At 49.5% G+C, this 14,848-nt stretch overlaps 1 protein-coding gene across 1 annotated transcript; it reads left to right on the top strand.

Annotated features, from left to right (window-relative positions):
- The first annotated feature begins 5,326 nt into the window (after positions 1 to 5,326).
- Positions 5,327 to 9,077, top strand: LOC148478170 (ferritin light chain, oocyte isoform-like). Its single transcript, XM_088455829.1, has 4 exons — positions 5,327 to 5,606; positions 6,537 to 6,683; positions 7,470 to 7,595; positions 8,803 to 9,077. The coding sequence occupies exons 1-4, from the start codon at positions 5,505 to 5,507 to the stop codon at positions 8,959 to 8,961; spliced, it is 534 nt and encodes a 177-aa protein (XP_088311955.1). The 5' UTR covers positions 5,327 to 5,504; the 3' UTR covers positions 8,962 to 9,077.
- Positions 9,078 to 14,848: the final 5,771 nt, after the last annotated feature.

Raw genomic sequence — 14,848 nt, 5'->3', positions numbered from 1 at the left:
TCACCTGCTTTTGTAAAAATGAAGTGATGATGAATAGGCCCCTTAGAGTCACACGCAATGCAGATGCTCAAGTAGCTGAGCGATGATTTGCAACGGCGCATGCGCAAGAAATGCAGAAACCTCCTACGCCACAAGCGTTACAGGGTATGTGCACAATAATGCTGCTGCGTTCGGGACAGACGGTATCAGAAATGGGGCGGCAAAAGTGATGGGCCTTGCTGGGGGGCGGTGACTGGGAAATCTGTCTCATGGGCGTGTAATGGGTGTGTCAGTCTGCTTTCTCGGAATCACAGCCACAGAGGCCATAGGACCTCATTCAAAGTCGGTTGTAAGCGGCCGCTCGGTCGTACCCAGCGATGTTCGCTAAACTGCAAGCGGCCGCTTACGACCGTCTCTGAATGAGGTCCTTAGTCCCATGGAGAAACACCACCTGCCATAGGTCTGGCGCAAAAGTGTCAATATTGCGCGCGATGGTGGCGTCTATAGAATCACTGTTGGTATAACAGCGTGCATAGACGCCAAAAATAGGCATGTCAGTGCTTGCCCAATCAGACGCAGGCTACTGCACCAGAGGAGGGCTGATACTAGCGTTTGCATATTATCGCAGCCGTAACTCCGCAAATAGACGCTACAGCGAATGCAGCAGTTTCCACCTCTGAATCGCTGAACTACGTGAACATTAGCGAGTGGTTTGCATGCGCCTCTGAATTTAGACCCAAGATGTGCTTCACAAATGGACTCGCATTAACTCTGCTTCAGCGCCAATCTTTTAAAGTGGGCGTGGTTATGCAAAATAGTGGGTGGGGCTTTATGCATGACGTGCCTGGGTTATGTTTTATCTGTGCACACGGTCCTGAACTGAAGAGGTAAAATCGCACACTAGCCCCATGAACTTTCCACACACTGGAATAGTAGCATTAAGCCATCACTAATAATTAACCAACAGTTCAATGATTCAAGGTTGTCTGAGATGGAAAGTTGAAATTACAGCAATAAAAAATGGGAGCAGTCATTGCTTTTCTAGTGTATGTGGCCTCAGGTTGTCAGACAGCAGAAATATACAGCCCTCGGCCTGATTACTCGGTGCTGTTTGATGTTTCACTTTCCAGGCTCCAGAACACTGTTATGGTGAACGCAGAACATGAAAATGCAAACCACGATGTTACTCAAGTAGTGACAATGACTGCAACACCCTCAGGGTAAATGAGAGAGCGCCCAGAATGCATCAGGGGTGAGGCCGACGGGATTAGCGTTTGCCTAAGTGGCTCAGGACTGTGTTATGGTGGCCAGACAGAGGGACACAGAGATAAAAAGGATTGACTAGGTGTCCCAACTTCTAAGCTAGCGTAGCGGGGTTAGGTACCCCTACGGGAGAGGGTTAAGCATCAACAGGGGGAGGTTACGGTTAGGCAACCCCCGAGGGGCTATGTTTATGGGAGCGGTAAGGGCAGTGGCGGAATTAGAGAGTGGTGGGCCCAGGTGCAAGAATATGCTTTGGGCCCCCCATGCAGTTCCCTCAGTAGTGGTCCCCCTATGCAGTGCCCCCAGTAGTGCCCCTTATACAGTGCCCTCAGTAGTGGTCCCCCTATGCAGTGCCCCCAGTAGTGCACCTTATACAGTGCCCTCTGTAGTGCCCCTTATACAGTGCCCCAGTAGTGCCCCCAGTAGTGCCCCTTATACAGTGCCCCCAGTAGTGGTCCCCCCTATGCAGTGCTCCCAGTAGTGCCCCTTAGACAGTGCCCCCAGTAGTGGCCCCCCCTACATATATAAGACAAAAAAAACCCCACACTTACCTGAATCCCCGCTCCTGCGCCCGACGCCATCAGCTCCTCTGTCCTCCCGCTCTGCACGATGGGAGAGTTGTCATGACATCTATCCCATCGCCCACTGCAGGAACCGGAAGGCAGAGCTCATGAGTGAGCTCCAGCCTGGCTCACTCCGTGGACGCAGCAGCCAATGAGAGTCTGTCTGACTCTCATTGGCTGCTATAACAAACACACAGCCGCCACTGGCGGCGGTTTGTTTGTTAGTTACAGTGGCAAATGCAGAATTTCTAGAGGGGGGTTTCCAAATGCTTGATTTTTGAGTGAGTGTGGCCAGTCCATGAAGAGGGCAGAATTAGTACTTAACCATCTTTAATATGCGTCATACAAAGTGTATTGTGTGTCATAATTCCAGCATATACAGGACCAGTGATCACAGTAAGCCATTATATGCAGCAGTAGGCCATTCTGCCCGAGATCAATGTTTTTATTTTAGATGTGGGCATCATTCCAGAGCATTGGAGCAAGTCCGGGGGACTAGGGGAGCAGCAGAAGAACCTAGCACTGCCCTGGACATATATGTACATATTGGGATCTATAGCAGTGCATCTCTAACAGTGCATGTTTTCCAGATGTCCTAGTTGGTGCACAGGTTATTTATTACTGGTTGATATGTGTTAAAAGATCCACAGGTGGTGCTAATTATTTCATTTGTGATACTGCACTAGTAAAATTCTATTATATTGTTATTTCTATTGTGTTCATGGTGTGGGCTGGGGAGGGAGGTTTCCAGGCAGATGGAAACCCCCCCTGCATTTGCCTATGAGTTACTGTGTAGTGCAGATTGCTCTCACAGCGGTCCGCACTACACTTAAATACTGTGGGGCCCGGGCGACACTGGCGGCGGGTGCAGCGGCGCTGTTGGATGCAGGCGGCTATGGGCCCCTGCACCACAGCGGGACCCGGTGCAAGGCACCGGCTGAGCCACTGCTAGTTCTGACCACTGGGTAAGGGGGTGGTTAGGGTTAGGCACCCCCGGGGGGAGGGGGGGGAGGAGAGATAGGGTACTTACCTGCCCTGTCAGGATCTTCTCCCTGCCGGCATCGGGCTATGAACCGGTGGCTATTCAGCCGCCGTGACTTCATACCCATTTCGATATCACACCCCTGATACATACTCATCACTATACACAGGTCACAGTGATATCACACACCTACCACTATACACAGGTCGCACTGATATCACACAACTAATACACATTGATCACTATACACAGATCACACTGATATCACACACCTGATACACACTGATCACTACACACAGGTCACACCGATATCACACACCTGATGCACACTGATCACTATACACAGGTCACACTGATATCACACCCCTGATACACACTGATCACTATACACAGGTCACACCGATATCACACACCTGATACACACTGATCACTATACACAGGTCACACCGATATCACACCCCTAATAAACACTGATCACTATATACAGGTCACACTATCACACCCCTGATACACACTGATCACTATACACAGGTCACACTGATATCACACCCCTGATACACACTGATCACTACACACAGGTCACACCTATATCACACCCCTGATAGACACTGATCACTATACACAGGTCACACTGATATCACACCCCTAATAAACACTGATCACTATACACAGGTCACACTATCACACCCCTGATACACACTGATCACCAGGGGCATAGAGAGCGCCGCCGGGCCCCGGTAAAGAGGGGGTGTGCCCTAATCGCGGGTGACGTGGCCACGCCCCATTGAAAAAAAAAAAAGCCTGGCGCAAAGCCAGGGGGGGCGTGATCAGTGTGATCGCTCCCCCCCTCAGGCACAGGAGATTGCTGTGCGATCTCCCACTGCATCCCAGCACACAGCGAGGGGGGGGGCAGCGCCGGACCCAGGTCCCCGCCGGGCCCCTCTGGAAGCCCAGGCAAATTGTACCCGCTCCCCCTCCCCCTGTCTCGGCGCCCCTGATGTTCACTAATACCCCTTTTACACTGGAGCTAAAACCCGGGTTTTTGAAGGGTTAACCCGGGCAGCTCCCTGGTGTTAAAGGGGAGAGAGTTGGATCTGTGGGTTGAGTGACCCAGCAATCCAACCCAGGTCACTAGCAGGGTTTAACACGGGCGTAGCCCGTGAAACCCTGCTATGAGAACAGCGCACTCCTGGTCATGATGACCTGGAGTGTGCTGCTAGCCGGCCGATTGGTCCTGCTTCAGTGGCGCTTGGAGATGACGTCATCTCCAAGCGACCACTTTCACTCCGCAAAAGCTGGGTCTATGCAGACCTGACTGCGGTGTGAACGGCGCTGACTCGGGAATATCCCGAGTCGGCGCCGGCAAAATTCCGGGTCTGATCCGGATAGGAACTTTGGGGGTCATTCAGACCCGCTCGTGAGCGTCAGTACGCTCGCAAGCGGGTCGATGTTCCCCACTGCGCATGCGCACGACGGAGGGAGCTCCGTCGTGCGCATGCGCGAGACCCGGCGAGCGACGGGCTTTCCATCGCTCCATGTCTCGCACCAAAGGGGGCGTGCTGTCGATGTTGATTGACAGCACGCCCCCTTTGGTGGGCGTGCCTGCCAGACGGAGGCGTTCCCATGGGAACGCCTACCGTCTGAAGCCGGCCCCACTGACATCACTAGTGATGTCAGTGGGAGTGATTTTGGCTCTGATAGAGCCAAAATCACTCCAGGGCTTGTGGCAGGGAGACCCTACCGCAGGGTCTCCGTCGCAAGTCCGATGGTCGCGATGGTCAAGACCATCGCGACCACCTTTTTGGCCGCTCGCATATGCTGTGGGTGGTCACTCACAGCTATACGAGCGGCCAGGAGGCCGCTCCATTTTCATGGAGGAGGGCCCTGATTCAGAGCGAGCGTTCTGCTCAGAGCGTTCAGCTCTGAATCAGGCCCTTTGTTCCAACTCCGGGTCAGACCCGGAATTTAGGTGGAAAAGGGGTATAATGTGCCCATTGTTGGTGATCTATTTAATGTGATGTCCATCCCTATGTATAGGAAAGCACAACAGCACCCCCTGGCTAATTCCTGCATATACTGCACTTATTTTCCCAAATCCACTGGGATGGATAATTCAGCAGGTAGAAAAATAATTTACTAAGGATGACTAAAATGTATCCAACCTTGTAAAATAAACAAACACAACAAAGGTAAATGTTATGATAGCAACTTATTTTATTCACAAGCTTTTTTTCCGTTTCTCTATCAGCCCATGAGCTGTATAACAAAACAATATAGACATTGCCGCAGTGTGCTTATTTGTTACAGAATTAGATTTATCACCAACAGGTAAATCAAAGGAGCAAAACGAAGTATATATATTTTTTCAATATATTATGTATAAAAATACTACTATCAAGTGTTCTCATTGTGATGGCAAAGCTGATTGGATGAACTGTGCTGTACACAGTGATATTTTGTATCAATTCAACAATGATGTAATGTGGGCGGGGCGCAGTGTGAGACTCCGCCCACTGACTGTATAAAAGCCAGGCAGCAGGGTCCCTACCAGATTACTACAGCAGCTCAGAGCAGAAGATAGACACAGCTGAGGGAATGCCTGGCTCTTGCTTCAACAGTGCTTGAACGGAACAGGGATCCTTCTTTGTGCTACACTGACCATACAGACCAGCAATCCTCACTCTCATCCCTGTGCTGCATCACCTGACGCTGCCACCATGAGCTCCCAGATCCGCCAGAATTATCATCAGGACAGCGAGGCTGGTGTCAACCGCATCGTTAACTTAGAGCTCCAGGCATTCTACGTCTACCAGTCATTGGTGAGTACTAGTACCCCTTACTCAATGTGGCCTTTATTGCAGTCTCTGATCATCTCTGGTGGGGGGTCTACCCTGTGTAATCCCTCCTAAAGGCAGGTTGCACATGCTTAGACTTGTAGTTCCTCTAAGGTTGCCATCTGCTCATGAGCTTCTGACGCATCCATCTTGTGGTGTGTATATATCAGTGGCTTCATTTCTACAGCTGAGACTTCTGCAATTAAATTGTCAGTGTGCCAGGCTTAGTAAGGGTCCTCCCCTCTGCAAGTTGCAGTTCCACCTAGTTCAGAAATCCTATGTGCTGCCCCCCTTTGCCCTTAGCCAGAGTTCTGGGGGCTGCTATAGGCAGCTGTCTTTCCTGGGAGTTCTTCTTTCTCTCCCAGCCCTGGATCTAAGCTTGTGTAGCAAAGTGGTTGAGTAGGCAACTTTTAAAATTGGTTAAAAGTTTGTTATATTGTGTGACTATGGGGAAAATAGCTGTTCAATGTATTGTTGTCATGATTCCTTGTCCTGTGTATCTCCTGCTCTGCAGCCAGAACTGTCAACAATATACTGAAACTCCTTTTTTATTGCGCACTAAAATATTTCCCTTTGCACAAAGCATCTTGTATGCAACATTATGATCTGCGCACTCGGCTTAATTCCATTCAAGAGGAATCGGTCATCATACTAACCGCTCAGCAGTGGATTTAAATAGTGGTATATTGGCAAATGTTCCTGTGTCTGGTCTGAATTCTGCACCTCTTAATAAGGCAACATGGGGGACTTCTGAGTGAGGTTATACTGTTAACTATCAAAGTCTGCTCCTAGTTTGGCGTAGCATGACTTGCACCTCAAAATGCTTAAAATATCCTCCTATGCTGATATAGTTGTTTCCTTAGTCCTTCTTGTCTAACATTCCTCCACTGACCTAGTTTTTGTTCTTTGCTTCAGGGGTTCTACTTTGACCGTGACGATGTGGCTTTGGCCAAGTTCTCCAAATTCTTCCGGGAGCAGTCTGGGAAGAAGCAAGAGCAGGCGGAGCACTTCATGAAGTTCCAGAACAAGCGTGGAGGACGTGTAGTGCTTCAGGATATTAAGGTAGCGCCCTGGCCTGGGTGCCCAGTGTACTGGGTTTAATGAAATCACTGAAATTGAAGGGGAAATGTCCATGAAGGACACAAGTCCTCGCACTGTGTGAGCTGGTATCTTGGGCCAGGCTGAGTCTATTAATGCCAACAGGCATGGGTGGCCTGTGGATCTCCATGTACTGTGAAACCACAAAACCCAGCATGCCCTGTTATATAGCTGGCAGCTGCAAGCACTCGGGGTATGCTGGGTCTTGTAGTTTCACAACCCCTGGAGAGATGTTGTCTAGGCTTACATTAGTGGCTTGGCCAGATTAAGGCTTGTGGGGGCCCCCGCCAAGCCACATGGAGCCTACCCCCTCCCCTGCTACACATTAAACAAGCGCGCACACAATATATATGTAGCAAACAGATATATTTTATATAACCTACACACTAACACATGTACACATACTGTATATACAATAACATACACATATAAATAATAAAACAGTACATATACACTTGCATTATATTCAGCTGTGGATCACTTAGGCCTCGTGCCATAATGCAGCCAATTGTAAGTCATATGGGGGCAGAGCTTGTCGTGTTGGCTTCGCCCCCATCTCGGCAACATTAGAAGGGGGCAATTGCTCTAGTGGTGGGGGCCCTGGGATGACCGTCCCGGTCACCCTCCCCTTAATCCGGCCCTGATTAGTGGCATGTTTGAGGGGCTTTAACTGATCAATGGTGTAGTGCAAAACTCTGGCTCCATTGCAGAAGTGGCTACTCTGTGACTTATTTTGTTTTCTTATGTTAGAAACCAGAAGCTGATGAGTGGGGAAATGGAACCAGGGCTATGGAGTATGCCTTAAAGCTGGAAAAGAGCATCAACCAGGCCCTACTGGACCTCCACAAGATTGCTACAGACCATGCTGACCCTCATGTAAGTTCATTCTTTAAGTATAAACTCTGGTGTTAAAAGAAAAAAAGTCAATGTCTCATTATGGCAGATGTCTGAACACTCCTTGTAATTGAAACCCTGCCATAGAGGAGGGACATGGTGGTTGCGCTATGCACAATGGAATGTGACAATGGGTTAGGAGATCCATGCGCCAATTCCGCACACTAAACAAAACTAGGCAGCTGGCTGGAAGGGTTGGGTACAGGATCCCAGCGGTCAGAATCCCAGTACCGACATTCGGACAGGGTTAGGATACTGGCACCTGTCAGTAGGTAGCATAACCCTCCCCCCTTAGTGCCTAACCCCCGCTACTTACCTTTGGGCATCCGGCATCAGAATTCTGACAGGCGCCAGCATACTGAGTGCCAGAATCCCAGCGGTCGGGATTATGAATGCATCCTGGCTGGAATTACCCTGTAATGAAGACTGCCCAGCATGCTTCCTTATACCTTAGACCAGTGATTCCCAACTTCGGGTCAAGGCACATAACAGTCCTGGTTTTAGTCCTTCTTGAGCACAGATGGTTAAATCAAAATAACTGAGGCACTAATTAAGTCACCTGTGCTAAAGTATGGCTATCCCTAACCTGGACTGTCAAGGTGCACATCCACTTGTTGTTTTCTACGAGCGATTTTTAACATTATTATTCAATCGCTCATGAATCGAGCACATTAACATCGGAAACGACCAGCATTTCCGACATCAATCATCGCCTGAACATGCTGGTTAACCTGACTATAACGTCAGGTTGAGCATGTTAGGGGATGAATGATGAGCCTGCACCGAATGACTGATCGGTCAGTGTAGGCACAACACAGACTGAAACGACTGCACGATTACAATGTTGTAATTGTGCAGTTGTTTCTTGGTCTGCTAGTGGATGTGCGCCCTTAGCATGCCTTGAGGACTGGTTGGGATCCCCTGCCTTAGACATAACGTGTGTTCCTAGGTAACAGGAATGTGTATGTATAGATCAGTGGTGCTGTGAGGATATGGCTGAAGAGGCCACTGTTTTAACTGCATGAAATACATGCTATTTTTAAAAAAAAAAAAGGGGGGGGGGGGTTTCTTTCTGGCATAACCTGTTCACATATAGAAAACAGGTCAAAATAGTTTAATATCCTGTTAATATGGCTTTTGAGGTAATGTGGGGCTGTGATTAACACTAGTTTGATTTTTATCTTCACAGATGTGTGACTTCCTGGAGTCTGAATATCTGGAGAAGGAGGTGAAGCTTCTCAAGAAACTGGGAGACCACCTCACTAACCTGAAACGCGTGCAGGCAGCGGAGGTCGGCTTGGGTGAATACCTGTTTGACAAGCTGACCCTGGGGGAGGACAGTGATTGAATCTGTTCCCTTATGGCGCTGAATCGTGAATGCAGCAAATGCTGAAATCAAAGGGATGGGGTCTCTGGTGTGGGTGACTTGCTTTCTCTGAAAATAAAATTTAATTACTAGCAACACGTTGGACGTCTTTGTGTCATCATGAAACTAAAAGGTCGTGTTTTTTTTTTTTTTTTTTAACTCTATTTTGTAAATTTTGAAATGAAGCCGTTTAATAGGCTCTACGTACAGCAAGCTTGCATAGTCCAAAGGAAGTGACAAATGTAATTGATATTCTAGGGCATATGTGTTTAGGATTATGGGTTTGAGTTGAACACAGACCTGTTGGTGCACATACAGGCAATTTATACCCCTTTTACACCAAACAACCCGGGTTATTGCCAGGTCGACCCGGGTTGAGGCTCTGTGTGAATGGCTCCCAAAAAAATAACCCGGGTCTATTTACCAGGCAATCTTACTCTGGTTGAAAACGGGTTGTTCCTGGGTCATGAGGCAGTGTAAACGGGTGCTACCCTGCTTATTTGACCCGGCTAGCTCTGAAAGATGCTGATTGGAGCTTCTGGGGCACAGGCAGGTGATGTAATTTGTCAGTGCCCTGCAGAGAGACGCACCACAGCCTAACCAGCAGCTACAAACGCAGGCTGATACACCGCCTGCCACAGCCAGAACTGCAGCCTGACCAGCAGCCACAAACGCAGGCTGAAACGCAGCCAGAACAGCAACCACCCCTCTTTTTTGTTGCCTTTTGTGATCATCATTGTCAGACCTTAAAACAGACCATTTTTAATGACTTCTATAGAGAAAAGCAGGGATTACCCGGGTTCAGTGTAAATGGGGCAAACCTGGGAATAACCCGGGTTGAGTTGCAGTGTAAACGGGGTCTGAAGCAGAGTTCGACCCGGGATTGACCAGTGTTCAAATTCCAGGGTCGGACCCGGGATTTTGGTATAAAAGGGGTATTAGTCATACACTCTAGTCGTAGATGCAAAATGCATAACAAGGCATTATCTAGGCAAAGATCATTGAAGGCATGTCAATGGAACTGCAGGCTATGTAGGGCTGGATGTAAATATACTGGTGTAAAAGACATGACTACAGAGTGGGTGCACATGTGTGCTGATTAGTTGCACTGTGTGTGAATAGAAGATGGGTGCACTACTTGTTGCATAGAACACTGCACACTTTCTATGCCAGTATATGCCCAATTATCTAACTTTATCAGGTCCTATATATTGGACAAGAAGGAAGTCTGACAAAGGAGTGCACTATATACTATAAAGGCTTTCTTATTGACTTAATATGGTTATGGTGGCCACGCAGAGACTGTGGTCAATTAGTGAATCTGGTGATGGTAAACTGGCAAGATTTTGAGTAAAGGTGCAGGCAGCTGTGTTGGCAACAATACCTGAGGTACAGGTGAGCCATCTCTTGGCTTCTACACTTACTTCAAGCCCACTCCACCCACAAGAGATTCATATAGGCTGGAGGCAACCACATATGGGGATGAGGACCTAACTGCATATTACGGATGGTGGCCATGGGCTACCTGACCTCAACGTCCAACCCTTTAGTATACATTCGGATGCAATGCGAACTATGGGTAGACATTTAAATCTTATCTGCTTTAGATAGTCACAAGGGCTCCCACAAGCTCTTAGTAGGGAGATTTTTTTTGTAGCAAAACCAGCCTATGATTTAATGTGATCTAATGAATTGAAAATAGTCTACCCAAACAGCCTTCGAAATTGGCCAGTTATGCCTGTTTCCTGGAATGTGTTAAATGCAAATTTAGATGGGTTTTGTAGGCTCTGATTGGGGTAAATGAAGCTAACGTTTTTGGCAGGAGAATATACAAAGATTGAGGCCTTGAATTAGTCCTTTTTGCATAAGGACCAAAACTACAATAGTAGGTATGGAATATAGCACATGAACAGAGAAGGATATCCTGCCACCCAGGGTTGAGACGCTCAACAGGTATAGTCTGTGGGTGTACCGAATGGAAGCATGATGAATACAATCTTCAATTTGTGCAGGTTTCATAGTGGTGCAGTAAGGTTAGGCCTGAGATGATGTGGCAGCCTGTAGATGGTGTAGGGGCATAGGCTACTGTATACCTCCAGATGCAGGTAGGATGCCAGCTGATATACAGTAGGTGCAGCAAATGTAGGGCAGCCCTGTTGGTGGAATGAAGTGTAAAGAAGATACTGACAATACAGGCAGACTGGTACGATGCAGCACACACTGAGTACATTACACTGATACAGAGTTAATAACAGTGCTCTTAGAAAAGCTGAATGTTGATGGTGGTCAGCTGCAGAGTGCGCCAGGATGTAGGGTAGTGGAGAATTAAGCACTAGCAGAGCGCACTTGATGGTACAATTGAACAACTGTGTTTATCCGAAGTGTGCGTAAATGAAAGCTGCCTTATACCCCTTTCAGACTGCAATGCCGGGTCGCACCCAGGATTTTTACACTAATCCATCCCGGCTGAGACCCTGTCAGACTGACGGCCCGGCTTATTGCCAGGTCGATGATGTCACTGCCATCATGCGCTGAGATGGCGTTTGGAGATGAGAGAATCTCCAAGCGGTGGCTCCACCTATGCGGTGAATGGGACCTGGGGTCACATCCACCCTGGTTACCCATTCACACTGCATCACGAGCTGGGTTGAACCAGGCTTATTTCAACCTTGTTCTTTCACACTGCACAGTAACCTGGGTTATTGCAGCAAGTGTGAAAGGGGTATTAGAAGCCTCACTCTTAACAGTGTCACCTAACACAGCATCCATATACATACATACATAACCACAAAACAAAAACATGGAGGAGGCGCCAAGGGCGTTAATTACAAACTAGTAAAGAAAATGAAATACACATTCCTTGCATGATTCTCTTGGATTGAATTTTCAGTTCAATCCTGGATCTTGTGTAAATCCTCAAAATAGTTTGAAATATACATAAGAGAAAAGAAATAACATCGTTACAGGCTGTGTTTGAAAAATGTCAGGAGCTGATTGGTGCTTTATCTCTTTCCAAGGCTTAGTACATAGACCCCTTAATGTTAAAAACACACAAATGTATAGTGGTCAGGTCAAGTTGGGGGTGTAGTGTCCTATGTCTGTATAGTGTGTAATAGAATTGTATTATGAGCATTGTGGCCGGAGGCTGGCCCCACATGTACAATGGCAGCCGCGGCACTGAAGGGGTTAACCCCAGTGCTGTGGCGCCATTTTTAAATGTAATAGTAGGCGCCCTGTATTTGAATGTTACTGGTGCTAAGCGCCATCTTTGAAATGTTTTGCCGGCGCTGGGCGCCGAGTGTTTTAGGTGTTGAACACCATGTTGCTGTGCCGCAGCCCCGAACTGTCTCCGGCAGCTGGGGCAGTGGGACAGGAGGGTCCGATGCCGGGGACCGGGAGCCTGGTACCCCAGCTCCACAGGACAGTGCAGGGAGCAGCTGAGTGCTCCACGCTGGGGGCGGAAGCTTAGCTCCTGGTGCCCCAGCGGGCTACGGAGCTGTAGCTGACTGCCGGCGCTCCAGGTCAGACAGAAGCCACTGCAGCCGGGACGGTCCCCTCCATACAACAGCACTCCCAGGCAGATTAGCTGCCCGCTGGGGGCAGGGACATTCAGCTCCCTGTACCCCCAGCGTGGAAAGGGGGACAGCGGCTGATAGCTGCTGGGTGAAAAGTACAGCTGCTGCAGCCAGGGCATGGTCCCAGGCCATAGAGCTAAAAGCCCAATGTTGGGGACATAGGGAGCTGGCTAAGGCAGCCAGCTAACTGTGGCAGGGAGCTCCAAATGAGCTTTCCTTCCGTGGCCAGGAATCCGTGCCCGGGGACCCTGCTTGCCCTCCTCTGGAGCTCAGATTAAGGCAGAGATGGCAGGCTTGGGCCCTTGGTAGATTCCTGGAAGTAGGGTTTTGGAGGGAAACCTCCCTCGGCCCTAGACGAGCTGACTCCTGGGTGGCGACCAAAACACCAGGTAGTCTCAGGGTCAGGGGAGTGACCACTCCCCCCTGTCCATAGGGGACAATGTTAAATGTACCTGTGGCCAGTACATGTACTTAAGGTGATTGGTTGGAAACCACAGGGCGGACTTACCCCCTGTAGGAATGTGTATTGGAGTGGTATAAAAGATGGCTTCGTGCCTGGTAATATTGTACATCTTTGAAAATCCTTTGTGGAGATGAATTGCTGTTTGATTTCTGTGTGATATTCCCCTTCAGGCGGAAGGGAGGGTCTTCTTTGAGCAATAAAACACTGTTTGCCTTTACTTCAATTGCCTCAATCCTGCGAACAACAGAATTGCGCCAAACGCTATTCCGTTCTCCGGCTGTTCTGGGTAAGAGCTCAGCATCTCCAAGTTCAAGCCCTCTGCCAGCTACCGTGCAGAACCTGGTCCATTGCGAGGGATCAGGAGGAATCAGCCGACACCAATCAGGGGGTGTGGCCGCAGCTAGTCAAATGCATACGCAGCAGAATCAGTTCCAGGTGCCAAGGTAGGAGCCTGAGTGTACCTAATAAGCGGCTCCAAATGCCGATGGTAGAGTTTGGTGGGTGCAGCATCGTTACGCCCACGGCGCAGTGGGCAGAGTCACTGACGGTGAGTGGGAGTCCGAAAGCGCTAACCTATGACCAGGGCCAGCCTAGACGAAAGGCGTCCGGTCACATTTGGTGGCATAGCGGTGGGATAATCCCAGGCGGCTTTTCGGTCACCCGACGAGAGAAGCCGAGTTGCTCAGGAGAGGAGTAACTGCAGTTCAGGAGAACACGCAGGATGACTGATTACAGCGGAATGGAGTTGCATCAGACGGAGGTGGAAAGTGCGGCTGGCATAACAACGGATGCCCCTCAGAACGTGGTGAGAGCAACAAGTCCTGCCCCCTCTCGCAGCATTATGTTTCCCAGCATTCCCCAGCAGGACAGGGATCCCAACGAATGGATATCCTAGCGGATCGGCTAGCGGAATTGGGAGAATGGGCAACAGAGCAGGAACGTATGCTCATCATTTGGATGTGGCATGACGAGCGGGCACCACCGGCCGTGGTACCCCGAGCACCGTTGCAGACTGCTGTACCCAGATCAGGACGTATACAGTTTGCCAAGTTTGCAGACAGTGATGGGGACATTGATGGACATTTGCAAGTACTTGAAAGGACTTGTAAACTACACAATTTACCCAAGCAGTAGTGGGTCAGACACCTAGTGCCCACACTGCACGGAGAGGCCCTGGAGGCCTATCAAGGAGTGGCCACCGATGACTTCGGTGACTATGACAAAGTTGTAAGGGCCCTCCTACAACGATACTTTGTCACTCCTGAGTCCTACAGGAAAAAGTTCTGGGACTTGCCCAAGAACCCTACCAGCACCCATGAGCAGATCGCCAGCCAGCTGAGGCAGTACGTGGTGAAGTCGGTGAAGGGATCTGGTGCCACTACCTGGGACGCACTGATTGATCTGCTGTGTCAAGAGCAGTTCTACTGCAGGTGCGCCCTAGAGGTGAAGGAGTGGGTGCTAGACCGGGAGCCACCCAACTTGAAGATGGCGGCCCAGTTAGCAGACAAGTATGTGGCAATTCGGCCACAAGGGCAGAAGCTCCTGACTAGCAGCCTACCCCAATGGACTGTACAACCAGGGGAACACCCCTCTTCTGCTCATCACCCACCAAAGCAGGCATCCTCCAACCCGGGTGCTTTTGGCCAGCAACCGCCCCGCCCTGTCCCTGCAAATCATCACCACCGGGGCCCAGACTGGACAAGAAGTGCTACAGCTGTGGGAAAATCGGACATCTGAGGATGAACTGTCCCACACCCCAAGCACCCCAGACTCGTGCCCCAAATCTGAGTGCTGGAGCCCGGCTTGCTTGCCTGACCCGGGGAGGTGAGCC

The sequence above is a fragment of the Taudactylus pleione genome, unplaced genomic scaffold, assembly GCF_031769625.1.
Source record: "Taudactylus pleione unplaced genomic scaffold, aTauple2 ptg000672l, whole genome shotgun sequence".
Taxonomy (NCBI): Eukaryota; Metazoa; Chordata; class Amphibia; order Anura; family Myobatrachidae; genus Taudactylus; species Taudactylus pleione.
The sequence above is the reverse complement of the archived record's forward strand: the minus strand, read 5'-3'. Positions and strand labels throughout refer to the sequence as shown.

What these genes read in the sequence shown, in the direction of transcription:
- LOC148478170 (XM_088455829.1), top strand. Translation starts at nt 5,505, where the DNA reads ATGAGCTCCCAGATCCGCCAGAATTATCATCAGGACAGCGAGGCTGGT. An exon ending in TAGTGCTTCAGGATATTAAG is followed by an intron (nt 6,684 to 7,469) that starts GTAGCGCCCTGG and finishes TTCTTATGTTAG; the next exon opens with AAACCAGAAGCTGATGAGTG. An exon ending in CAGACCATGCTGACCCTCAT is followed by an intron (nt 7,596 to 8,802) that starts GTAAGTTCATTC and finishes TTATCTTCACAG; the next exon opens with ATGTGTGACTTCCTGGAGTC.